Raw genomic sequence first — 27,526 nt, 5'->3', positions numbered from 1 at the left:
TCAAGAGAGAAAAAGAAACGAGTAAAAGAGAAGAAAAGAACACATTAGGATTAATATGTGTGCATGAACATTAGAAGAGCATTTAATGCGCAAAAGTATTACTTTTAGAGTTGACGCCAAAAGAAAAAAGCTGGGGTGGCCGCGGCGGATGTACAGCAGTGAAAGTTGTAAATAACTGGGAGATGCTTGTGTGCCGCAGCAAACTGGGCTGCTGTTGATGCTGCTGCTAAGGATGATGATGTGAAGATCACAATGATAGCGACTTTTTTATTTGGCTGTATACTCACGAAAGATGCGCTTGCCATGGTTTGGATGCTGGGCTTGTTGGTGAACGTAAAGTAGGACCAGCAAGACCCCATGACTTTCCGCTCCAGCCTATATATATGAGACTAATAACTCTCCCAGAAAGTGAGTGACCTATTGTCTCCTTGAATGCTAGAAAAAAAAAAAATATAGCGCGGAGAAAGAAATGCTCAAGTTCTTGACTTGACAACGTAGATACTTTACATTTCTACAATGGTACAAGAAAGAGAAAATCCACGAAAACAAATGATTAAAACTCTCCATACATACATTTACTGCAATCACGCTGCATGGCTGACCATAATTCTATTATTTCTCCTCATTCTATAGTTTATTGTTTTGGGACGAATTTCGTCGTGCCACCGAGAATATATTGCGAGGGCTTGTCAAGACGAGAAAATAGTAAAACAATAGTAAAACGTAGCATGAATAATGTATCATGATACTTCCCTCCGTTGTTTGGTACGCTAGGAATGACGAGAGTACTGGTGTACAAAGGAAGAGAAGCTCTGACGAGATGTAATTTTGGGCCATTTTGGCGGAAGAAATTAAAAGAAGCCCATTTACGCGATAAGATTTTCTTCGGCAGCAACTTATGATCACCACGGCGTGAACGTTGCGTATTGTCACATCGTCGGGCGCCGAAATCCACTGCGTGTCTGAAATCTGCACAGTATCCATCCCTTATCCATCCATGTAACGAAAACTAATGGCGCAAACAGGCTATCGCAATGCAATCAGGAACAGCAGACAGAAGCTCACCGTGTACGTCTCCTCACTGTCGTCTTCTTCTGCCTGCTGGTTACACGGGCAAAGCCAGAGTCAGCCCATGCCTGATGGTGGTAACAACATTTAGAGCAGGAGCTCTACTCAGTGAAAAAGTCGAGCATCGGCGTTCGTTTTACGTTCGGCTCAGCCTCAGTGCCAAGTCTCTGAGTCAAGCCACAGGAATACAACTGTTATATCGTTGTATGTGTAGACTGTGTTGAGTATAATAACAACACGAGCGTTGTTTTGTAAGATACCTTATGCAGAGTATAATAGCAACACGAACGTTATATTTTTCGATAGCGTTGAATAATCCCTTACTACGATAAGGGAGCTTTGTAGTGGGAGAATTAAAGGAGATATGTTCTACTTGCTGCACAAAAGGCTAGTGCTGAAAGAGGAGGTCTGTATACTAGTGTTTCGCGTTATCGTCATGTAGATTGGATTAGTTACAATTGAGAGGAATGAGGTCTTTTGTGCATACGTGGTACAAAGTTCGCGTTTGTCTTTATTTCTAGAATGAAGTCATTTATCACTAATAATGATGTGGATTTATGCGCGGGTAATTCGTGGCACAAAAAGTGTACCACGTCTTTGATGACGTCAGTGGTTCGTATGGCCACGCAATGTGGCCCGCGAGGCCTAGTAAAATCTGGTATGTTGACCTTTGCCACTTGAAGTAGGACAGCCACCGGGGGCACTTTACCCCGGGTACACTTAAGCTTAACTTTTAAGTGTAGGACGCAAGGTTATAGATATATGGGCCTATCCAAAGGCAGCTTTTAAATATATAGCTGCCACAGGCCGGTACTGTTACATTTAGGCCCCTTATGCAGAAGGGCAAAGTGTAGGATCAAATAGCTTCGACGGTCCCCTATGGATCTCAACGCTGCTATTCGCCAGGCTGTCCCAGATGTCTGTGTTCCAGGTGATCATGGCGGGTTGCGGGATGCCGAGCGGAATTTTGCGCCTGACGTTGAACAGTGCTATACGCGATGTAAGGGATCGTCAAGACGCGCGCGGCCTAGCGCCCAGGCAGAGGGGCATTTTTTGGTTAATCCCCCTCGATTCCCGGAATGTGAGTTCAAAGAAGGGTGCCGCGAAGCGATGGCGCCGGCCCTTAATCACTGCCGTGGCGGTAGCTGGTATCGGTCAGCGAAGACGACAGAAGCCGACGCGGCTGAGGAGTAAGCCGGCGCCTAGCGCTGCTAGCGCTCAGACGGACATTGTTTACTTAATCCCATTCGAGTCCCTGAACGGAAAGCGGGAGCCCCTCCGTGTCTCGTTCGAAGGAATATGCGCCGCGAAGCGTCGGCACCATCTCTTAATCACTCCCGTGTCGAAAGCTTGTTCGGTCAGCAAAGGAGACAGGCGTCGTCGGCGGATGGTCAGACGGGTTAGGAGCGGAGATGCGTGAGAGCGAACATCTTCGCGAGTTCTCACAGGGTCAGTTCCCCTAAACTAAAAAAAAGAAGAAGAAAGAAGCTCCATGGGTCGCCTGCCTGTACTGTTTCAGTGCGGGAGCAACGCTGCGGACAGCGGTGACCGGGCACGGGGCGAGGGTGAGGAGGAGGAGGAAGAACATTTATTTCCGCCGAATATGGCGCGGCAGCCACTCCGGGTCAGCACGCAGGCGTCCGGGAAGGCAAACTGTCGCACCGCGGCCGGAGGACACCCGGCCCCGTCTAGAAGGAGAGGTCTTCAGACTCGGCCGCCAGGCGGACGGTGAATTTTCTTGGCCCAATCACGCCGCTTATGGCCAGTGATTGGATAGCTCGGGCCAAGGAGTGTGAACCCGAGGTGTAAACGGAAGTTTCCGAAGGTTCGTTAAGTGTTCTTGGTTGAGTCCTGTCTTAGGTCGGTGCCCTGCACCATCGGCTCTGCCGAGTTTGGGAGTCTCTCCTAGGAAGGCAGGACAACCAGTTCCAGTTGTTTGCTATGTCTTTGAAATCCTGTAAAAGTGTACATATGTAAATAGATGTGCATAAAGTTCATAATTAAGACCAACTTTTCAAGACCCTTCTGTCTTGCCCAAGACACCCGTCCCTGACGGAGCAGCACCGCTGGTATAACGGGCCCCTGCCTGGAGAACGAACCAGTTCGCGCCAACCCCTGATTGGGCGGAACGGTGGTTAGAAATTTACTCGCGATAAGATGGCCCAGTGTAGGTGCCCATCAGTTACGCCGACGCCGACATCGACTGCGCTCAGGCCAGGAACGGGCACCTACAAGCTGAGCTTTAATAACAGTGGCCACGCGATGACCACTGCATAACCATTTAGCATTGAACAGACTCGATGTCTCTGATAAGTACAAGTAGAACTGCAGAGCAAGGTGCACTGCCGTGGACTCGTCTTCTTGCCAGTCTTATACGTAATAAATGATGAAGCAGATAAAAAATGTCCCTCGGATGAGCGATACATGTATAGTTATCCGAGATTATGACAGAGCAAACTTCTCCGCAGTCTCATCGGAACAAAGGCTCAACGGCATTAGTGCAGGCTGCACCGAATCTTGTTTTTTCGTTACATTGAACAAAACCAAAATACTAGGGGTGTGCGAATAGTACTTTCTCCAAACCGAATCGAATACGAATAGTGCACTCTTGCTATCGAATCGAATACGAATAATGTAGCTAAAAAGCGAATCGAATACGAATCGAATAGTGAAAGCAGCGAATCGAATACGAATCGAATAGTAGAGCGCTATAGAGCGCTCTACTATTCGTTATAGCGCTGTTATAGCGCTCTACTATTCGTTATAGCGCTGTTATAGCGCTGCGGTAGAGCGCTATAACTCGTGGAGTAATAGATCTGACGGGAAGACGCTGATCTCATCTAGGGGGCACAACTATTAATCTCTACGAACATTGTCAGTGGCTGGTTGTTTTTATCTACAACAATTACGTTTCAACGAGTTTATTTAGTGAACTAGATTGCATGATACAATATATCAGAGATTACGAATGGCTGAGCGACGCTTTCGTCCGACTTGCGTCCGCGTAACCCGAGGCCATAGAGTTGCGCTTCCCCTGCTGTTGGCTCTTCGAACTAGTTATCGCCGAGCGCGCGATCTCCTCATCGTCCTCTTCTTTTCAGTGACGTTCGTTGCTTTCGTTCTTTCTCAATTAGCTCGCGTGCTCCCCTCTAGCTGGCGCTAGGCGATTACAATTGGCGCTAGGCGACCTGAGATATATAGTGGAGAGATGTATGAGCATGAGCTGACAACAATCATGCAACTCTCATGTCATGCGCCACTCGCATAATAAACTTAACCTCAACTATTGATGATGAAAGTGAATGAAATTTTCAGGGAATAAACATGTAGCGTTACTTCTCGGCAGATTAGAGACGTGTGAACTATGACACGACTACGAGAATTTGCCTCCGCGATTCGTGATATGTCCAATCTTTAAGAATGTTTCCATGCGAATGGACCGTGTCGCGGCCACGCTGAGGCATGTAGGCTCCCTAAAACGGTGATCTCTGCTTCTCGCGTAGGTTTATTGCGGCAGCGAGCTGTGCCTGCTCGGAGCTGACGCTGCCTTCGCGAGAATGGTCGGAGGTAACCGAGACGTTAATTCGTGCCAGTTATTCGAAAAGTATTCGAAAATTTGCGAAGATATTCGAATAGTTTCGAATAATTTTCAATTGCCACTATTTGATTCGTTTAACGAATCGAATATTATGATATTCGATTCGATATTCGAAAATTTCGAATATTCGCACACCCCTACAAAATACCCATCTCGAGATCCGCAGCCCGGCATGGTTCGCCGGGGCGTTTGGTTCATCCCACAGCGCCAGTTCTGCTTACCAAAAGTGGCCCCTTGGCACTCTCATCGCAGCGAGAGGCCTCAACCCAGAAGGCCTCCCGTACACCCATTGAAAGTTTGAGAATAGGTTGAGGACGTTTCGACCCCAATGCCTCTAATAATTCGCTTTACCAGGTGTGACTGCTCTCCCATCGAGCGCCAGCTATCCTGAGGGAAACTTCGGAGGGAACCAGCTACTAGATGGTTCGATTGGTCTCATACATAGTACGTGCACGCTACAGAAGCTCAAAAAAAAATTATAACAGCTCGACTTTAGTAAAGGCGCTTTTATTACTCTTCAATGCAAAGCTGTTTCCCGTCGAAACAATTTTATTATGAAGTACTACGCGCAGTTGCCATTTGCTTCCTGTTTAATATGCTTGTACCCCCCCCCCCCCCTTCTTTTATTTGCATGTGTCAGAGAGAGAGAGAGAGAGAGAGAGTTGCTAGAAGTAGGTCCGCTGCGTCTCGACTTCTCGTTGCTCCCATCTTTGAGTCAAATTTTTGGAACATTGCTTGCAGACCTTTGTATTTGCTCAGTCATTTTCCGTCTTCGATCGGCAGACCAAATATGAATCTCTCGATAAGTGCCAGCAGATCCCTGGGCTTGTCGTAAGCCACCAAGTGGCCCGCTCCTCGCACCAGCACCTGCGAAGCCACGGTATTCGGAAGTTGTATCACTGAGCCACATTGTTAGGGTGTAAATCTCGAGAAAAATTGAACTGTAAAGTTATCGGGGCAAAATTTCATCTGGAGGAAGCATGGCTGAGCATAAAATTGCCATAAGTACAGTCTAAATATTAGGTAACCTTTCTGTGCGGACTTAATGCTCCATTAGTAGCGTAATGTAAAGACGGATATTTAAGCTACACGAGCATTTGCTCCTATAAACGCATCACAAAAAACTCCAGCGCTGAATGTTTGTGCGCGCGCGCGTGTGTGTGTGTGTGTGTGTGTGTGTGTGTGTGTGTGTGTGTGTGTGTGTGTGTGTGTGTGTGTGTGTGTGTGTGTGTGTGTGTGTGTGTGTGTGTGTGTGTGTGTGTGTGTGTGTGTGTGTGTGTGTGTGTGTGTGTGTGTGTGTGTGTGTGTGTGTGTGTGTGTGTTTGTGTGTGGTAATCTGCGCTGGTTCATTTTCCTTCGAGGGAAGAGTAGCTTAACGAACATGGACGGTGACATATCTTTCACCCTAGTTCATTGCTCTGCTTTTCCTAATCAAGCATAGCTGGAGTATTAGGAGGTCATGCAGATTAGCTGCGGCCAAAAAGAACAATGTGTTTCGGTTCGTGAAGTGCACATGGGGCGCAAAGCGAACTCCCATAACAGTTGCATCTTTTGTTTATTTTATTTACACATATTACAGCGCAGTTTATCTACATAAGAAGTGGGGGTGGGGAGGGGGGGGGGGGAGTTGAATATGTACAAATATGTATTAGCGTGGTCTGGAGCTTAGCGAAAAGCCTACAGGTGTCCTTTGACCGGGAGATTGAGCCGTGCTACCTCATCTGTAAACGAGGGAGCACCGTCGCTCCACCTACCCCCCCCCCCCCCCCCCCCTTTATTTCGGCAACCTGTGATGTACTTAAGCGTCTGTAGCCTGAAAACATCTGAAGCACGCTGTAGCCTGAAATGTGCAGCCACTGATTAGCAGCATAGCTTCTAGAGCACAGCTGCGCTACCAACCTCGGTGTAGTTGTGCACGTGGCGGTAGTATCCCAGCACTTGGTCTGTGGCCATGCGCCAGGGAGACCTCTCTGAGGTGATGTACTCCCTCTGGCCCTTCCAGGTGACCTTCTTCATGAAGCGCTCCACGGAACTGAAGGGCAGTGCCAGATCCTTCTGTCCACTGTATACGAGAACCTGCACGACGCACGAACAACATCGGTGCACAGGCGAGCGCCTCTCGTCGAACTAGCTGATACGCTTTCGTAGTCAGCGGGGGAGACGGGACGAGATAGGACTTCAAGCAGCGACTCGTCAGGTCTGCTAAATTTTCTCTTATTATGTCTTTAGTGCTTTTTTTTTTTTTTTTTTTTTTGTCAAAGAATGCAACAAGCGAGATGATAAATTTGAAGCCCTGGATGTATGCTTGCAAACCGCACATGTTTACAGAATGACATTCACTTTGACGGGTACATAAAGTGCAAATGGCAAATACCTCAGCATCTCCACCATGGAGGAAGGAAACAACTTAGGAGAGGCCCTTGCCATTTCCAATGCATTGGAGAAAGTGTGGCGGAAGTGACGTCAAAATTTAGGGTTAGCCAAGTCGGGCCATTAGCAACGGCGACGCTGTTGCTATGAAAACTCGGGCCACTAGCAACAGCGTTGTTAAGGGCCCTAGGTACGTAAGCGTCGCGGAGAAAGATTGCGGAGGGTAAAGGAGGAGGAGAGACGTTGCAGCGTCCGGTTGCCGCGCGGCCGCGCCGGCTTCAAAAAAATGACGTCAGGGCCTCTCTTAAGTTATTTCCTTCCTCCATGATCTCCACAAATAATCGCGGTGACAAGACTGTCGGAAAACGTGCACCATCGACTACAGTTGTCTTTTGTAACTTGACAGTAGGCTTGGCTTCGTCATCCGTCAGCTTTGCTTGTCTGTCTCAGTGATTGAAAGGCGGTGGTGCGCCACCGGGGCGGAGATTGATGACGCGTCCTAACATCATTTAATGATAACGACTGCTTGAATATTATTAATGCCAAGGATCGGGGCTAACTGCGAATCAGGTACATGCAGAAATTGATTGTATAAAACTGATCAAGAAACTCGTTTTCAATTTCTTCCTCTTGAATTTCGGAAATTGTAAGCTCTACGCATGCGCAGTTGAACTTCGCAGTTGAACTGCGAAGCTTGTTTGAACGTCTCGTGTCTATTGTTACTATTTTCTTCGCCTGATAGACTCGTACACCGATGAAAGATCACCACAATTGCATCATAGGCGATGTCAAAGTAAGCAAACAGGAAATATGCATCCTGTTAGGAGCGGCTGAAACGGCCGACCTCATTTGGGGTGACAGTTGTAAGAGTTGGGTTTAACTTCAGCTGTGTGTTTCAAATTTTTCTTCGATGGAGGCGAAACGCAAACTATGCCCCAGTGATGACGGCACACGTTGAAGAACTCAAGGATGCTAAATTATGGCATAGCCTGAAGCGCACAAAGGACGGAGACGTGAGAGAGACATGGGACAAACGCTTTAAGCGCTTTGTCCTGTGTCTCTCTCACGTTCCTGTCTTTTTTTTTTTTCTTTTTGCGCTTCAGGCTGTGCCAAAATAATCAAACTCCACCAACTTGCTCAGGAAACAGCTTTGCCTAAATTAATCCGGTACCCTCCTCTATACGCGAATTGCTAACAGCCCACGTTTTAGTTTGGAACATTGAATTTGGCCTGTACACAAACAAGCCTGTATAGAAGTGCGATAGAAGTTCTTTGGCGCTCATTGTCCTCCTGAGAGCTTTTGGTGATGGCGTACAACAGCAATATACGTTTTTATCACTGGACAGCCAAAATTACTTTCTGGCGATTACAATTCGTGCCAAAACTAATTCTTCTAGAAACTTTAAATTTAGTAGGCTGTAAGCAAGAACGCATCACATACTGAAGGCTTCATCTACACACGAGATTAAACTTTCTTATGATGAAAAGAAAATGACACCAACCACCTATTACTTTTAATTTTCTCCTGACTGCTTTGCATGTGCAATGTTGCATTAATACCGTGTTTGAAATGCTGCGTGCGATGTTCAGTACTGCCCGCCTTTCTGTATTCCTCATCATCTTTTTCGTGCTAGGCGCTGCTTGAGAAAAGGAGTGCACCACTGCAGCTGGCGACACGAACCGATGCGGCCGTTCCTGTGCTGCTTCAGTGGAGCACTTGTGAGCCTTTTCGCTGCGTGCAGGCCTTCATCAGCTTTACAACGACCCCTGCAGGACAGAAAAGGGTGCTCCCACTAGATATGACAGGAGTAACTGAATTACAGTGATTTAATTACGTTCGCTTGTAATTTGTAATGTTTAAATTTAGTAATGCAATGAATTACTTTGAAACAGTTTTTTAGCAGCGAACGAGGGCAATTATTCAACGTGTGGAAAAATTTCCGATGGCCGTTTAGAAGCGCGGTAGCCTCTCTGGTGCAATATATATATTTTCAAGCTCCTCAGTATACTGAGAAACGTGAAATTTTTGTGCGTGAAAAAAGAAAGTAATTTAGAAGTAGTTGTACATCTTTTTGGAAGTAATCGTAATGCAATGTAATTACTTTTGTGGGAGTAATTAGTAATGCAATTAACATTACATTTGCGCGAGGTTTTAGAAAGTAATTGGTAGAGTAGTTTATTTACATTTCAAAAGTAATTTCACTATGCATGCTCCCATTAGCACTGTCCTGATACCTCTGCAGTCCCTTTACACTCCCTAATCCCTTCCCCACGTTACCGTGTCGCTTGCCCTAGCTATCTCAGAATCCATTCCGCTACCATCTTGGTCATTCGGCATCGCACGTCCTATTTATTTATTTGTTTATTTATTTATTTGTTTATTTATTTATTTATTTATTTATTTATTTATTTATTTATTTATTTATTTATTTATTTATTTACAATACCTTACAGGCCTCCAGGGAGGCATTGTGCAAGGGGGGTACAAGAAGTATAGATACATATAATAGTCCCTAAAAAAGCAGCAAAATCAGCAGGAATGAACAGTGTTAAATACGAAAATATATCACGCAATCATTGCAAATATAACAACCACGCAAAAGAAAAAGCCCAACATGAACAAAATAATTAAACAAGAAAAAATACATATAAAGTAAGCTGGCAGAAAAACAGATGCATATCTTTCAGATGGGAAAATAAAAAATAGTAACAACCTAGCAACCACATGTGATAAGACAGGGAAATAAAGTGAAAACAAAGTCATGGCTCCCTGATACAGATGAGAACGTCCTAAGTACAGTTGTCCCTTCTTGATTTTGATTCGTTTACTGGTCAGCTTTACTCTCCGCATAATATCGTTTTGCTTTCTAGCTTTTGTCTGCCACGGATCGCCTCAGCCTGTGACGCTGTGCGTTTTACAACCCCTCTTACCTATGTATTGCATGCTGTCATCTTCATCGGCCTCCATCCGTGCACGATAGATTCAAACACACCACTATCACATTGAAAATTGAATATCTAAGTATTGTTGACCGGCGTTCAAAGCCAACTTGGGTCGCTTTTGACTTGGCCCACATCCGAAGCGTTGGTGGTCCACCCCACAGTTAGGTCGGCAAGTGTTTAACAAAAAAAAAAAAAAAAAAAATCTAGAGAGCCCTTTGGACCACTAAAGTGAGATGAGGCGAAAGCCATTACAGTGCGGTGGATCGTAGCCCTCCACTACGGCACATCTGTCTCCCTCTGTTCTTTCACTGCCACCTTCCTCCCTTCCTTTACGGCGTGGTACTTGTGTCCGCGGAGAATTGTGACACTGCGCCTTTTCTATCCTGTAAATCAATTTCAAACGACGCTGATGCCTGCTGTACTAATGCTTCCTAGACATCCGAGTCTGCTTCTGTTTGCTGTGTGGTGCGGTGTTCGAGGAAGCGGCAAATGAAAGGCGCCGCACAGACGCCTCGATCGGACGCCAGGCGAGGTCAGCTTCGTATATGCATTGATTGATTGATTGATTGATTGATTGATTGATTGATTGATTGATTGATTGATTGATTGATTGATTGATTGATTGATTGATTAAAAACTTTATTTTCCACGAATTTAGGAGGCCCCCTACTTCCCGCTCCTGGAACGCAGGCCTGAGGAACGGGGGCTGGAACCTCCGCGACTCCGCCACCAAGAACTGGCGAATATACATTGGTTATTCGTGGCCTCAGCCGCCAGGCGGACGGCTCATTGTTGGTCAGCGGGGACGTCGCTTCGCAGCAGGGTCACCCAGACTTCTCTACTTTTATTGTTGTCCCTAGCGCCCGGAGACTTAGGGCATTCCCAAAGTATATGATCGAGGGTCCCCCTCGCATCGCAGGCTTTACATTTATAATTTTTTCTCTCATCTATCTGGGTGTGAAACAACCAGACAGGGTTTGGGAAATTTCCGGCTTGTAATCGCCGCCAGGCTATGGCCTCTTTATTATTTAAGCTAGGATCTGGTGGCAGCACCAGACGTCTTCCTAATCTATAATTTTCGATGAATTCTTTATACTAGGTTTGCAAACGTACGTCCATCTCCTTGCAGTCATGACCTGTCGTGACGGTACATAGCGCGCCCCTTGTCGAACACAACCAGCATTTCACTGAGCGCATCAAAGTTCACCGGCGTTCTATAATTCGTTTACCGGAAAGGAAAGGCGAGTATCTTTCACTCGCGAAATCCCGCTATCATCCTCACGGTAGACAATGGGAATTATGAAGAGCGTTTCAACGTCCGGGGCATGGCGCATATAAAAAAAATATTTTCGAGAGAGTATATAATGGTTTATCATCATCATCATCGTCATCAGCCTGATTATACCCCAACCTAATCTAAAAACGTTGCTATACCCACTGCAGGGCGAAGGCCTCTTCCATATTTCTCCACTTAACCCGGTTCTGTGCTAGCTGCATCCACTTGACCCCTGCGAACTTCTTAATCTCATCCGCCCACCTAACTTTCTGCCGCCCCCTGCTACGCTTTCCTTCCCTTGGAATCCAGTTTGTTACCCTCAGCGACCATCGGTTATCCTCTCTTCGCACTACATGTCCTGCCCATGTCCATTTCTTCTTCTTAATTTCCACTAGAATGTCGGTAACCTGAGTTATTTCTCTGACCCACTCTGCACGCTTCCTATCTCTTAATGTTACCCCTACCGTTTTTCGTTCCATAGCCCTCTGGGTTGTCCTCAACTTAAGTAGAACTCTCTTGGTTAGCCTCCACGTTTCAGCGCCATAGGTGAGTACAGGTAAGATGCAACTGTTATATACTTTCCTCTTGAGCGATACCGGTAAGCTGCTAGTCATAATCTGCGAGTACTTGCCAAATGCGCTCCATCCCAATCTTATTCTCCTTGTTATTTCCTTTTCATGGTCCGGATCTGCGGTTACTACCTAATTGTTTATATTACCATTCAAAAAGTGGCTGTAGGACCTCCTGAATGGCTCTCAAGGGTAGAGCCTTTGTTGCTGCGGGAGTTTTAAAGCGACGAGGCCAGTCTAACACTGGCTGATCATGACATTCATTCATGTACATTGCCTTATGTGTGTTTTTTGTTTTTTCTTTCATGTTTTGATCGGAGCTATTTTCCTTTCGTGCTAGGTCATGTGCCACAGCCAGGCAATAAAGAAGAAAAAAAAAAAACGTGGCATGGCGCAGTTGGTGAAGCACTGGGCTGGGGATCCAAGGAATGGAGGCTCGATTCCCGGTGGAGATAATCTTTATTGATTTATTATTAACTCTCGCTCTCGAAAGCATGATAGGTCTCAACCTTCTGCCGAGAACGATGATGCATTAAAGGCTTCCGCCGTAAAAGAAAGACCAGCCGAGATTTGGACGCTTTCGCATGATACTACGTTGATTGGCAGAGTCAAACCATTTGTAATTTTTTTTTTAAATACTCAGCTACTCTTATAGCTACTATTCACGACCGGAGTGCATATGTCAAATGCTCTCCACTCCACTGTTGTTCCTATAGCTATAAGTGCCGGGTGGAAACACTTGGGGAAACACTGAGAACGACGCCTCACCCTGAGGCCTTGGTCCAACAGGTCGGCTAGCTGATGTTTGTACGAGACCAGCAGGTCAGCGTACATGCCCTGTTTCACGGCTTTGCCGTCGGCTACGAAGTCCAGGCGGCGTCCAACGTGCAGCGCGCGTCGCACCTCGGTGCGCTCCACGAACGCCTCATAGCCAGAGAAGATGGCCGGTGGGTCCGTCAGGTCCATGTCGTACGCCTGCCGCAGGCCGGTCATGTTGCCGAACACCGTCGTCGCCACACTCGGGTTGCCGTCTGCGGACGTCGGCATGCCGGGAACGCTTCGTAAGTCTATGCAGCGGTGACAACTGTGGTGATACGATCCAACAACGAAGCGGCATGTGTCCTTCAAAAGATTCTCCTCAACCAATGGTGCGACCGATTTTTATGACATCGTGGTTAATCAGATTAAGCCGTGTCACACAGTAGGCCGTAATATCCACTGCGTCGTGAGAATCGATCGGCTCCATTGATTGAACGGCTTCCTGTGTGGGGTGATGGAGGCTTCCTTCTTAGATTAACTGTATCTGCTAATACATCATTCTGCTTCAAAGGCTAAAATGTTTTGGACCGAGCTGTTATTCCGAAAATGCATACTTTGGCTGTGCGGACAGCGAGATAGTTCAGTGAAACTATTATAAGGCATATATTATCTCCGGCAAAAGTTGAGAATTTTGGTGTCCATTCAAGACAGATGCATAAGGAATACTTGAGAGTGGCTTCTCCCTATCGAACAGTGGCTGTCACCATTCTAAAAAGATGGCGTGGGGGCATCTTGGGAAAATAAGCACTGCCGTGCATACAGCAGTGCCTTGGCCGAGCATCGCAGAGCAGAACCACAGTGCGAGCAATCTTTGTGGGGTGCTATCCGAAAGACACCGCAGTCGGGCTCAACTTCTGCCTGCCGTTGACTGTGCTTCTCTCATTCATTTCCCCTCTGTGCATATTGAAAGTACATATTTCTGTTTTTAATGAGTATTGTACTTATATTAAATTTTGTGGGCAGTTGGGTTCAATATTTTATCTTTTACGTTGACAAGAGCGGTAAACAATATTCAAATTCAAGCGAAATCGGATAATAGAACCCCATATTTGAGTGGTAAGGCTGGGATGTTGCGTTAGAAGTAGATAGTTCTGACGATTATGGGTTTGCTTAGCAGATGGCGCTACTGAGAACGGGCCGGGTTACATGCTTTGTAGCGACGGCTCCCTGTAATTTCCCAAGAAAAAAAATCTTTCTTAATTCTTGTGCAATGAGAAACTATAAACCTGCCTTCAGTATAAGTTGGTATGATGTGAAGCAAACGCCAGTATGCAACCATAAGACAGGCATATGACATACTCGCCAGACGCAAACACGCGAAGAAAAGCAACGTGTAGATGGGAACCACGAGCAGAACGAATCATGATCTCGCACCAATGAACCCAATTCTTAGTTCAACACTGAAATGTGCACTTCGCTGCATATTTGCCATCAGCATGTCTTTCCACTCCTTTTCTTTTTCTGACAACCTTACCACACACAGCATCATTTGTTGTAAGTTACTCTACCGCATATAAGTAGGCAGCTCTTTGTATTCACCTATAACGTCGTCTATGAGTTTCTTGGCTGCTGAATAGTTCCCTTGGCGCATGAGGAGAAAAGCACTGTGGTAGTCTTCCCACAAATGTGCTGCCTGCACGCCGGTGATGAAGCCCGTCTGGTGGAGCAGCTCGCTGTTGTCCACCTGGTTCTCCGGATCCACGAACGGACTGGCCAGGATTAAGCCCGTCAGCCGAGGAATCGAGTCTTCGTCTCGTAACATATTCAGCATGGTAGCCAGAGTCAGCGCGAACTTGCCTGCAGACGGACAAGCAATTATCGAAGAGGATATCCTGCTAACGGTATATTCACTAAGCAGGACCAAGCTTTAAAAAAATTACCTTTACGAAGATGGAACTATCACCACCAGCAGCCGAACAGCGTCCGCTACAGATCAATACTCTCCACTCCTGTAGAGTCATTCGTGTGCCAGCTGTATACACCCTGTTTTCAGCAAACTCCCTCATCTCATCCGCCGATTCAGCTTTCAGCCACTTCCTGCTATATTTACCTTTCCTTGGAATCAAGTCTGTTACCACTGGTGACCATCGGTTATCTTGCCTTCACATTACGTGTCCTGTTCATGCCAATTTTAAAGCTAAAGCTTCACCACGTACGGTCAATCGAGCGGCCGTGGCTTTACTAGCTACATCGCCAGCTACACAGGCATTGTCATTTTCGCAGTACTAGGGACCATAGCAGCACCAAGAGCCAACTGGTCGTTGGCAGTAGTTGTTGTGGCTGTAGGAAGAAGGAAAAAAGAAAATGCACGGACCTGCTACTGACTCTGTAGCTGAGCCACCTCCGCTGCCCCGTGCGGACAGAAGAGGAAGCCAGCGAGCGCATGTGGAAACTTGAGAGGAGGAAATGTGGCTCTGGTGTGGCAAAACGTCTCCGGTGCCCATGGAGGAAGCAAACAACTTTTTCCTCAGCAGGGCACATGATTCCTGCTTCCAGGCTGAGAAATACATACTGAAGATTTTTTTGTTTGTTTGTTTTTGTTCACTCCATGACCTACTTTCTTCTCAACCATCCTCCTCTCCCCACTCATTCACACCTACTTTCTTCTCACCCACTTTTCCCTCCCAAGCTTTTCTTCTTCGGAAGCAAAAGCGTATTTAAACTCCTGCCAGTGATGATCGCTTTGCCCAGACGAAGACAAGTCCACTTGTCGAAACGTTAGCTCGACCTGCGAACTGAGGCGTACTCCATTAATACCGTGTAAACCATCTTCTTCCTCTCGTTCTACCTGGATATTCCAGAGGAAGTCCTTCAAACAGTGGCATTGACCAGTTGTCAAATGACGCCGCGGTCAACCGTCGCATTGCGCCTGTCAGCCTTTATCATGACGTTACGGTCAACTGTTTTGCGGCGACTGCTCGTAGTGCCACGGCAAGCGAAAAAAAAAAAAAAAAAAAAAGCGATTGACCGCGACGTCGTGACAGTAGGTTGACGGCTAGGTTTAAGACGCTCCATTCAGGAGAACCGGGTCAGCAAATTATTGGAATCCGCATTTCAATGCGCTAGCATCGGGAGTGCCATTGAGGCGAAAACTGAGCGGCGTCTGTGTAAAGCGGTAAAGCCTCCACCTTCGGGCCGTGGCAAGGGAAGAGAGGGTAATCGCCCTCTCCGCATATGCGAGGAGATAAAAAAAAAAAAAAAAAAAGAGAGAGAATTACTAAGAGTGAGCCAGTGAAAATGAATCAAGGAAGCGAATAAGGAGAGAAACAGAATAAAATCAGATATGGAATAAAATCAGAATTAGGACAGAACCAGATCAGGAATAGATTGACGAGTAAAAAAAAAAAAAAATGCTGTCGCATTTTCTGCTCATCAATCCAATAGATCTTACCTAACTTTTCTTTTTTTAATGTAAAAGCTAGAAAAAGCGTTTAAAATATCCGCTTCAGTATTGCCACGTGACTATTTACGCTATCTTGTTGAGGCGTTAGCGCCATTAAAATATCTAAGGTTTGGAAAATGGTAAATTATGGCATTCGTCTCGACGCTACACATATGGGCCACGATGGACGCCATAGTGGAGGGCTGTGGATTAATTTAGGCAATTTGGCGGATATACATTTGGTGAAACGTTGATCATGGCATATTATGCACAGGCTAGCGAATCACAATTACGTTCCTGTTAGCGACGCTAATGTGCTTACTCATGAATCGTCCACGTATATCGCGCAGCATGTCGTGCACGTACGTACCTGCGTATCCCTCGGCAGCTATGAAGAAGTTCGCTTGGTGGCAGTGTGGGAAGACGACGCAGAATTGTCCTATGAACTCGTAGAGGTCCGCGGCTGCGTCGGACGCGTTGGCGCAGTACCAGTGGTTGTCAACGCCGTCGCGTGTGTGGCTGAATCCCGTGCCTACAGGCTGGTCCACATACACTATCGAGGCCTCGTGCGCCCATGTGTACGCCCGGAAAGCCGCCGTGCCGTCGGGCGAAGCGCGCAAGGGTCCGTGCTCCACCAGCGCGCCCATGAGAGACGGCGTGCCCGGGCCGCCTTGCAGCCAAAGCACCAGCGGAGCCTGGCTGCTTGGGTGCTTCTTCTGCACACAACGCGTTCGATATAAATTGTGCATGGATGTCTGTATGTTTTTAGTGCGTTAGAAATAGGGCTTTCAGTCCGACCTTAAAAATTCGTTGAAGCCTGCCTGATGCGCAGAAGGAAATATAATAAGCATGGACAAACTGAGCCGATTCTGGGTTTCAAATCCAAAGCGAAGCGTACAGATCAGCTTCGCTGGGAACTGCGCGATAGCACTATGACGTCACCACAATGGGTCATAGCTATTTCTTTCGTTTGCCTTTGCTGGCGCGGCATATGCATACGAGAGGGGACTGGCCAGGGCTTAGTGAGGTATGCAGAGAAGGTAGTTGAAAGTTGCAGGGTTGACGGGAATAAGTATGTATGATTGAGAGTTAAATAAATACATATAAAAAATAAAAATAAAACTGGAAACAAAGGCATTGGGAATTTGGAACAATTATGAATACATTAACAAGGGAATCCTAAAGTTGTGAAGATATTAAAAAATAGGATAACACAGAACACTTCGCGCTCACATCGAGGGTGAGAGGAACTGGAACTGACGCAGTAGATCTAATTGTGCATGGAGAATTTCCAGATATATCCTTCTCGGAAGTGCGAGCTACCGGCAAAAGAGAATACATTGCTATATTGATTAAATTTCCCTCCACAATTCGCGAAGGGTTGCCAGATGGATTATTCACATCTATATTGGATATAAATTTAGGCGATGGATATTCAGCCGCCTAAAAATGTCTTCGAAAATTACACCGCTGAGACTTCTGTACGAATTAGAACACAGAGGCTCATTCAATGCCGGTAATCAGCCTTAGAAAGCAATGGATCATAGCATCGGCTGGTGATATGCTGTTAGCGCTTTAAACGGGACATTTCCAAGACGATAAGCCACTCAGGAAATCGATTTTTCCAGCTTGACCATCTTCTCCAAAGCATCTCCCTCCATCAGGAAGCAGGGGGGACTATCGCTTACGGAACATAATGCTACATCATCTCTACATCATGGGACGCGCTTTGTATATTAGCATAAGTTCCCAAACGATTAAAAGCCCATAAAAAAGAATGATTAAACGCGTTCGAACAAAAACAGCCTCCTACTGCTCCATGTCAGATAAACGCCGGAAAGTATAAGCACAGCGCTATTATACCTTGAAGAGATCACTGGCCATTATTCCTTCCGTGGTGCAGCTCCAATATGAGCCGAGACATCATTCTACTGGTGTTTCGAACACTTCAAAGGTTTTCTGTGGACAGTGGACGCTAGGCAGGTCAACAACAAGAACTAAATTTGCGCATCAAATCAAATCGAAACTTTCCTGCGAAAGTATACCGCACTCCTGAGACAAGCAAAACTACGTTCACTATACCGAATAACATCACGGCATACAAAATACAAAACGCGAAATGATCTTAAAACATCTCGTTGTGCACCCCGCACACGGAGTCGGCCACACACCGAAACTCTCGAAAGGGTGCTGTCACTCACAGGCCCGCAACATACCCTTCTGGAATGTCTGGGTTAGTAACCTAAAAAAAAAAAATAAAATAAAAATAAATAAAATAAAATAAAATAAAAATAAAAAATAATTATATATATATATATATATATATATATATATATAGATGAAGGAAAGAAGCCAACAGTCGGCGAGGACAAGGAAAGCATTGGGGATAGTACTTTATGTCCTTTTTTTAATATATACTTCATCACAGAAATTAGTAATGTAATCTGTTTAGGGGAAAGATAATTAAACACAAAGTAGAAGGAAAAACAACGTGCCGGTGGTGCGAACCGAACCCACGATCTCCGAATATCGTGTCCGGTGCTCTTCCAACTGAGCTACATCGACCGCTGTCCCACCTGCTACTTTCTTGGGTATTAATGTTGTCTGTAGCGCCACCCTCAACCATAGCGGTGGACGTGGAACGTTCTGTGTTACCGTCCTGTGTTATATATATATACCACCTCGCCACACAGACAGCGAGACATACGAGCTGATTATCCTGTAAATAATTTATCGGCTGTATGCGAAAGGTTTCTGCGGCGGTACAAAGACATTCCCAAAGGCCGAACGCCCAGCTCATCACAAAATGGATTGACTGGATAAATAAAAAAATAGGTTACACAAAACGAACATTACGTTTTCTTCGACTGAGACAAGGCTAATCTCATCAGATTTTGGTGCGCCCAAAGCTGGAGTTTACCTGCGAGTTGTGGGGTCCACGCGTTCAGTATATTTAGATATTACAAAAAGGTGGGCTCCTATTTATCTTTTCTGTTTATCGAAAACAGGAATCAGTTTCTCCACTTTATGACAGAGCAAATTTACCCACCCCTCAGTTAAGGCGGAAGCAGGCACGTTTAAACCTTTTATATTCCATCAGAAATGAGCTAGTCTTGATTGACATTAATTAACAGTACATAAAAGAGTTCATATCTGGAATAAAGGGCAACAAGAATTCCAAGCACGTAAAACAAAACAATTGACAAAATACATGCATGAAATATTCCTTTTTTTTTTTGTCGAACAGCGCGAGATTGAATTAACTGACAGACAGAAAACTTTACTAAGATGTAGGAATTCAGGGCGCTTTTGTATGTGCAAAGCCGCGAGGAATGCTCTCTGTTATCTGAATTGCTGACATAGCTCTTGTAGGTATGCTGTTCATGAATTTTTGTTCTTTTCCTTTGGATCGTGACTGCATTTCATGTGCAGATTTTAGTTTACCACAATGTGCGTACCTCTCACGTCATCAATTCATTCTAGTCCTTAATAGGACCAATAGTAGTGTAAATTAAAATAAAAGAAAACAAGGAAGTCTTTATTCTGTACACACATGGGCTCGCGCATAATCTGAAAATCACCGCAAGGTATCGTGTGTCAGTGATCTTTTCCGCGCTTAGGAAAGCTATATATTTTTGGACAGGAAAGTGAATAGCGGTGAAGCGGAGCCCAAAGTTTCATTTGTCGTGCGGGAGCAGCGGAAGATGTTTTAACGAAAGCGCGACGAAACATGTGACGTCGATAAACGACGTTTTGGGGAGAAACCTGCCTCAGCGATGCAGGCACTGTCAGCCAAGTGGATGCAGCTACCTCTTGCGAGAATCTGTGTTCCTAGCCAGATGGAATTTTAGTTGGCACGCAAAGTTTTGGAAGCTGTGGCAATTGCTGATGACAAGTAATGTCACATTGGCACGCTGTCTGTCGCGCTTATCGACAAATAGTTCAGATATCGTGGTCAGTTGTATTATTCTTATAGGTCTAGACTGGCCTTGATATATGCATGTCATGTGGTTGCGCGCTTTTAACCTGCTTTTTCAACGTTTTTTTTTTTTTTTTTTTTTTAAGAATCCTTCTCGTTTCTAGCTCGTTCTTGCATTTTTGTTCCCGTGGGGCCCTTTACACACACGAATTTCAATGGTTTAATTTATTTTTTGCGCTTTTATCCTACAGTGTTTTTTTTTTTTTTTTTTTTTTTTTGCACCCGCCATTATACAACATACCTTTCCTTATGTTAACCTGCTCTCCATCATTCCTCTCTATCTGCGCGTCTTTTTTAGTTTCACAAAAGCTCAATTGTTAATCTTCTTCCCTCTGGGAGGTTTATTAGTGGGCTGTCGTTCTCTAGCAGCATGTTTTTTTTTTTTTTTTTTTTTTTCGTAAGAAGCAGCATTCTGCGCAATTATTTGGTTACTATATGTCGATCGCAGACGATGAAGGAAAGATTCAAGAGCTATCTTGGCTAGAAACAGGAGACACTGTCATGAAGAAGCAGGCTCCACTATCTGGAAACATATCTGCGCGCTGCGACCTTAGAATATGTGCTGAGGAGTTTTAGTGTGGTTGGTCAGTCATGGCCACGGAAAACAGCGATGCGCTAGGATTGGGTCGTGCCAAGGAAAAGACATTGCGTCAAATAACCGTAAGTACAATACAGCCTTAAAGAACCTGCTTCTAGCGGTCACGGCTGACTGACGCCAACCATAGCTCTCCCGCGCATCTATCCTGCGAATGTTACAGGCGTATGCGTCGATTACTCGCAGAAGGATGATATACTCTCTGACGGCAGGAACTCACGATAGCTGGGAAGAACCAGAAGAAGAGGTGGTTGTGCTGCTGCTCCCGCACCGTGAGGAATCCCGCGTAGCTCTCGACGTCCGGCGAGTCGCGGATGCTACCTACGCGGCTGCGCTGACGGGCTTCCCGCACTCTTCCCTGCGCCACGTACGGCGTCAGGTACAGGGGCAGCTCTTCTTTCCTCTGCTGCTGGTCCCTTCGCCCTCCAGTGCGCTCGCGTTGGTGCCAGTCTGACGACGCGACCAGCAGCCATACGCCGGCCATCCAAAGTATCGACAGAGCTCCGCCAGCGGACCAGCTCGGACTTCTGCTGCCGCTCATTACGCTCCCGCGCAGCCGTCACAGCCAAGGCGTGGAACGGACGCTTCGGCGCCCGGTTCTGGTTTCGCGTAACGGATGCGTGTATGTCCTTACGTATCTGTATGCGGAGCACGTAGGCGCGGTATGGAGACATATGATCTCAATCGCGCACAATATGCTTCCACTGTGTTCAGGCTCCTTGCATCTGGCGAAAGACAAACCCACGCCAGCTCGCTAATCTTGTGAAATACCACTTCCCGATTTTCCTTCCTTACAATACAGCCCCCCCCCCCCTAAAAAAAAAGCAAAGAAAAAACATCCTGAGCCACGTTTTCTTTTTTTTTTGAGCGACGTTGATCGTGTCGTCATCATCATCATCAGCCTGATTATACCCACTGCAGGGCGAAGGCCTCTCCCATATTTCTCCACTTAACCCGGTTCTGTGCTAGCTGCATCCACTTGACCCCTGCGAACTTCTTAATCTCATCCGCCCACCTAACTTTCTGCCGCCCCCTGCTACGCTTTCCTTCCCTTGGAATCCAGTTTGTTACCCTAAGCGACCATCGGTTATCCTCTCTTCGCACTACATGTCCTGCCCATGTCCATTTTTTCTTCTTAATTTCTACTAGAATGTCGGTATTTAGCCCGAAAATGGAAAGAAGGCACAATGGCATTTTCAGCTACGTTCACAATTTTTTTCTTGTATTTGTTCATAGAGCCGCTTTAGCGACCTCATGGTGGACATTCTGAAAGCCCCAGGAGTGCCGCCGAGGCTTTAAATTCGCCATTGAAGTATCGAAAGCGAATTAATCGCTGTTTTTAGCTATTAAACTACGTGCTCATCCGACACATACCTGCTGGCAGTTTCGTCTCAAGTGGAACAAAAAAAGAAACATTTTTTTAACCATACTTCTGAGCATTCTAAATTCTGCACACTGATTGCTGTTTCATGCCTGCGACACAGATTAGCAAAATCCTGCATCATACTCCGCGGAATAGCTTTAATAAAACACAAGTGTCTAGATTGTGAAAAGCAGCTATAGGCTACCCAATTAATGTCATTTTTAAGTGACGCGTAGAATTAATGAAATGGGTGAAAGGTCATCCATTTTCCACCAATGGAAATACGAAACATTTCTGTTATCCCTTATATACACCGATTACCTCGTAGGTTAAAGCACACGTCACAGCCCCCCCCCCCCCCCGCCCCTATACAAACACACACAATTAGTAATATCATGCCTCCTCGCACAAGAAAAGATAGAAAAAGATCACGATTCCCGCTTCTAAGATGAAACCCGGAATGGGAATCTGCTGTTGTGTAAAAGATTCCCTTCTTGTGCAGACTTGTATAGGCTACATAGGCCAAAATTGTCATTGGCCCCGCCGGGGTGGTACAATGGTAATATGCCCGACTATACTGTCCGGAATACCCGGGTTCGAACCCGACCTCGGCGGCTGCGTTTCGATAGAGGTCAAACGAAGAGGCGCGCGTGTGCTGTGCGATGTCAGCGTTGTTGTTGTGGCTGTAAGAAGAAGGAAAAGAAAATGCACTGGCCTGTTACTGGCTCTGTAGCTGAGCCACCTCCGCTGCCTCGTGCAGACAGAAGAGAAAATAGAATAGAAAGAAAAGGAAGAGGGAGAGAAAGACGCGCGCCGCAACAGCAGCCGTCGTCCACCACCGAAGCGATGGCGGGTGCAATGACGGCCTACAAGAGATAAAAATTCGGTGGCAGGCTAGCCCCCGCCGCAAGCGGCGGTGACCTACCTGCCCCAGCCCCATCAGGGGATTTTGGATTGGAAAGCATTTATTTCGTCAGATTGCAGATGCAGACGGTCCGCTCTAGATGGCCTCCAGTCCATGGCTGGCGGCGACCTTAGTGGCCCACTCGGTGGCCAAGGCTTGAATGCCCAGGTCCGAGCTGACCAGAACAGCCTCCCATCGCTCAAGAGAAGGTATTTGTACTGGATCTTCCGGTGGAGGTTCTTCTTTACATTGCCATAGTATGTGACCATACGTGGCTGTTTCGCCACAGAACCTGCACGCGGGGTTAAAGTCATCCGGGTACATTTTTGCTAATAGGTAAGGGCTAAGAAAGGATCTGTGGTGGTATACAAGGGGTGTGCACCATGTGTCGGGTGAGATGCTTTTGTCCGTTGACAAATTCGCCCGTTCCTTCATCTCTGAGCACTGGCTGGGCGGGATGCCCGCCGAGTGTCGACAAGCACCCCCGGAATTACTTTCGGCTTCCCTGGCTCTCTTCGGTGATGAATTTCAGCTGGGTGTGGTCGCATGTTGCGATTTTGCGCTGGCCCACCTGCTGCATTGCTCGCTTGAGATGTTGGACTTGGAACTCGGCAGCGGAAAGTGCATCTTTCACCGCGGCTCGGTCCAGAAGGTTGGCTTCGCTACGCGCGTTTAAGGGCTGCCTTCATTTCCCCTATCCTGTCATCCCATGCATCGAGAGCTGCCTTGAGAGTTGAATCTCATCCATGGATTCTGATGCAGCGCCTGAGTTCACCAACATACTGTTCGTAGTTCTCAAGTGCCACAAACTGAAGTCGATTTTCGAAGCAATTCGCGACGGCCTCGTATGCTGAGGACGGTAACGACGGATGGTTCATGCTGCTCCCTGCGCACCTTAAGTGATTGCGATCACTGCCGGCGCTGAACTGCTCCTCCTCGTCTATGTACACAAGCTGGATATGCTGCGCAAGCTTATGGGACGCAAGCACACAGTCGATGCTGTGCGGCTGTTCCTATAGCACGCCATGCAAATTTGCCTCGCAGTCCAGGCGGAGACTGAGGACTTCCAGTGACAGTTTCTGCGCTGTCAGTAGTAAGAGGTTGTCGTTAGGGTCTTGAAAGCCGTCCAGGGACTGGATGCAGCCATTGTAATCACCGATCAGCAGCCCCTCTTTATCTGCAGCCCAGCGACCCACATCTTCCATGATGCGCGGTCAATGGCGTTTCTTGCACTGCTCCCGCAGTCGACTAAAAGATACACAACGCCCAAAAGGACTGAGATGCCCAGTGTGTCCCCGCTCACTCACATATGTTCACTAAACGCGCTCTCAAGCGCAGCCCAAGCAGAATATTCGGGTATCCACAGAACGGCTATTACGCCGAGGCCGGACCAGTACCACAGCGGGTGGATCGGCGGTTCTTCATCCTCGTGGAGGTGGGTCGCCACAGCAGCATACACAGCCATGTCTTCCGCATCCAGCTGCTTGTACAATTCTTCCAATTTACGGCTTTGCACGCACTGTTGAGGCTGAGGAAAAACAGGCTCTGCGTGTGCCCTGGTGCCGACGATGCCGGTTTCTGCGTCAATGCCTCCGCGAGAAGTCCATGATGGCATTCGGGTTACTTCGCCTCCCTCGCATCGGTCATTGGAGAGCCAGGTGTTGGTGTACCAGGTCGGTTACTACGCGGGAGAGGTCGGGACCAGGCGGCCTCCACGGGAGCATTGAGGGCAGAGGAATACCAGGGTGAGCTGGCCACGGTGCGTGAATCACGCTGAGAACAAGGTGGGGTGCTCGGCGGGTGCGACGTGCTCATCGCGCCGCTTATTTGGGAGCGCTCGCAGGGGGCTCCCGACAGGGCGTGCATGCTGCTCTCGACTCGTCCGTTGTTCGATCAACCTGTGCAACGTCCCAGCGATCGGTGAGCCCATATCGAGCAGACGCTTCAGGTATGTTCTTCAAGAGGCATTGGCTCGGTTAAGCCTGGGCATGACCGGCTTTTTTTCGTGAGCATGGGTATACGCAAGCGAAACGTCTGTTACGCTATGCAGTGTTGCTAAACCAAGTTCACAGATAGGTCTGAACCTAGTTTACACAGCGGAAGCTCGGTTTAGCATAGTCAGGAGAGGTTAGCTGTGGTTTCACTTGTAGACATGGCTGCGCGAGTCCTCCAGAGCTATATGCGAACGTCGACAGCCGGGTCTAAATGACACGGGTCGAGAGCATTTTTAATGGTGACACCAGGAGGCTAGCCGTCACAATAGGGAGAGGCATACTCGTGAGGACTGTGATGTCGCCCAAGATGCCATCGACGTATGCAGATATAAAGCTCCTTTTTACCCATGCCCTACGAACCTCCCAACATGAGGACGTTCCACATCCACCGCTACGGTTGAGGGCGGCGCTGGTGAACACTCTCAAGGTTCGTATACAGGGGACAAAAAAAAAAAAAAAAGCCGATGTAGCTCAATTGGAAGAGCACCGGACGCGATATTCGGAGGTCGTGGGTTCGGTCCCCATCATCGGCACGTTTTTTTCTTCTACTTTGTGTTTAATTATCTTTCCCTTAAGCAGATTACATTACTCATTTCTGTGATTATCCAAGTAAAAATTAAAAAAAAAAAAAAGACATGAAACATAATCCCCAATGCTTTCCTTGGCCTCGCCAACTGTTGGCTGCTTTCCTTCATGTATTATAACGAGCACCCTCATTTCCCCTTCATTTATCTGCTTGTAGCTTACGGGGGTCTCGGTTCTGGCAGTCTTGAAGCCATATGTAGCGTAAGAGGGTTTTAGCACAGCTTTCGCCCTCGCACTTGATCACGTTCTACGTGACGCTGGCGGTAACACAGGACGTTCCACGTCCGCCGCTATGGTTGAGGGTGGCGTTGGTGAACACTCTCAAGGTTCGTATTCAGACAACATTAATACCCGAGAAAGTAGCAGGGGAGACAGCGGCCGATGTAGCTCAGTTGGAAGAGCACCGGACGCGATATTCGGAGGCCGTGGGTTCGGTCCCCACCATCGGCACGTTGTTTTTCCTTCTACTTTGTGTTTTTCTTTCCCCTAAACAGATTACATTACTAATTTATGTGATTACCGAAGTAAAAAAAAAAAAAAAGACAAAGTAAAATCGCCAATGCTTTCCTTGGCCTCGCCGACCGTTGGCTTCTTTCCTTCATGTATTATAACGAATACCCTCATTTCCCCTTCATTTATCTGCTTCTAGGGACAGCGTGTAACTCGGGATCAAAATGTCGTTGGAAAGCTACATTCTGATCTCACCACGACACTGTTCGAGTCACGTGGAGGCAGCCAGGTTCCGCCCGGATAGATTTGACGGTGCCAAGCACCTTTGAATATCAGCCCGCTCTGGCTCAGCCCTCGACACTTTTAGTTTAGCGCTGCCGCTTACCGCTACCGCGCGAGCGTCAGTAAGCATGTGTAGATCACCCCGATGGCGCCACGCTCCTGTCAAATTTCGGCGGACGCCGCAAGCGGGGACCAATCAGCGCGTGCTGTGCTGATGGTGCGCGGTAGTGGTAGTCGGCCGCGGTAAGCGGCAGCGCTGAACTAAAATTTTCTAATCGCCTCTACCGCCGCCGCGCTGAAGATGTCTATCACGTGTGAAAATAACGGTTTGCGCGGCAGCTGCGACTTCCATATAGTGTCTTTCCCATTTTGTTTTTTCCAATTTCTTGCTGGCCGAGCGTACCTAGTCTAAAAAAAAATATTTGTGTCGAATTGCGCGATTGAACATTAAGGCCACGGGCTGCGAGCCAAAATGAGCAGTGCTGACAAAATGGTATTACCACTTTAGGCACTCGATCTGAAAAGAAAACTCAATTTAATCCCGAGTGTTTCGCATTTCGTACAAATCTCTAATTACGTGTCAACCGATCTCTCTTTACCATGAGCACTGCAAACAGAAAACAGTATGGCAGGCACTTATTCTTCTCAAAATGAGCAATCAATATAATTGAAAAATTTGATTGCAGTGATCAAGATCTGCTTCCTTTTTGCATGGCAGTGTGGAGTTAAGGATACAGACAAACTCTTAGCAATATGAAGTGCATTACTTTTGCCATCAGTTAACACATAACACAAAAATTCAGCAGCCTTGAAGCATGTACCTTGTCATGACACACAATCTAGGCTTGTTGAACCCACAATTTGGCCCTTGCCGAGTGCCTAGCCAGCTGGGCATTCTTGGTGTCGAGCAGCTGTTCAGCTGTTTTTTCTCGGTAAGCTGTACCAGTGCAAGATATTTTTGATGCTTTCAGAATGGGATGCTGTGCATACTCCCCGTTTGTCGTTTCTTGCAACTATATCAGTGTTGACCATGACTGTTTGCCTGCCGAGTGATAGCAATGTGGGGAAAGAACTGTCTTTAGTCTTCCTTGCATACGCTGCCCAATTTTGTTTGCTCAATAGCGGATACACATGTGCACCTTCCACAGTGATAAGCTAGGTTTCCTGGGCACTTCCATTTACATTTCCTATGTGATTAGAGCAGAACCAATTTTGTGCATGGCCTCAAATAGTATTAACAAGGATTATTTTAATTCTTTAAGTGCGTAAAGCATTACTTCATAGTGGCTGGCTCTGCAATGTGGACTTTCACCTAATCTGAAAGGCTTGCATTACTAATACAACCATTG

The 27,526-nt window shown here is 46.8% G+C and overlaps 1 protein-coding gene across 1 annotated transcript; it reads right to left on the bottom strand.

Moving 5' to 3' along the window:
* Positions 1-5,358: 5,358 nt before the first annotated feature.
* LOC146198038 (putative serine carboxypeptidase CPVL) lies at positions 5,359-21,140 on the bottom strand. Its single transcript, XM_084591839.1, has 6 exons — positions 20,820-21,140; positions 16,396-16,741; positions 14,183-14,440; positions 12,593-12,855; positions 6,566-6,742; positions 5,359-5,533 (listed from the first exon to the last, which is right to left on the bottom strand). The coding sequence occupies exons 1-6, from the start codon at positions 21,138-21,140 to the stop codon at positions 5,426-5,428; spliced, it is 1,473 nt and encodes a 490-aa protein (XP_084447965.1). The 3' UTR covers positions 5,359-5,425.
* Positions 21,141-27,526: the final 6,386 nt, after the last annotated feature.

Source organism: Amblyomma maculatum, chromosome 2 (assembly GCF_055883805.1).
Source record: "Amblyomma maculatum isolate TAMU_Amacu chromosome 2, ASM5588380v1, whole genome shotgun sequence".
Classification (NCBI taxonomy): domain Eukaryota; kingdom Metazoa; phylum Arthropoda; class Arachnida; order Ixodida; family Ixodidae; genus Amblyomma; species Amblyomma maculatum.
The sequence above is the reverse complement of the archived record's forward strand: the minus strand, read 5'-3'. Positions and strand labels throughout refer to the sequence as shown.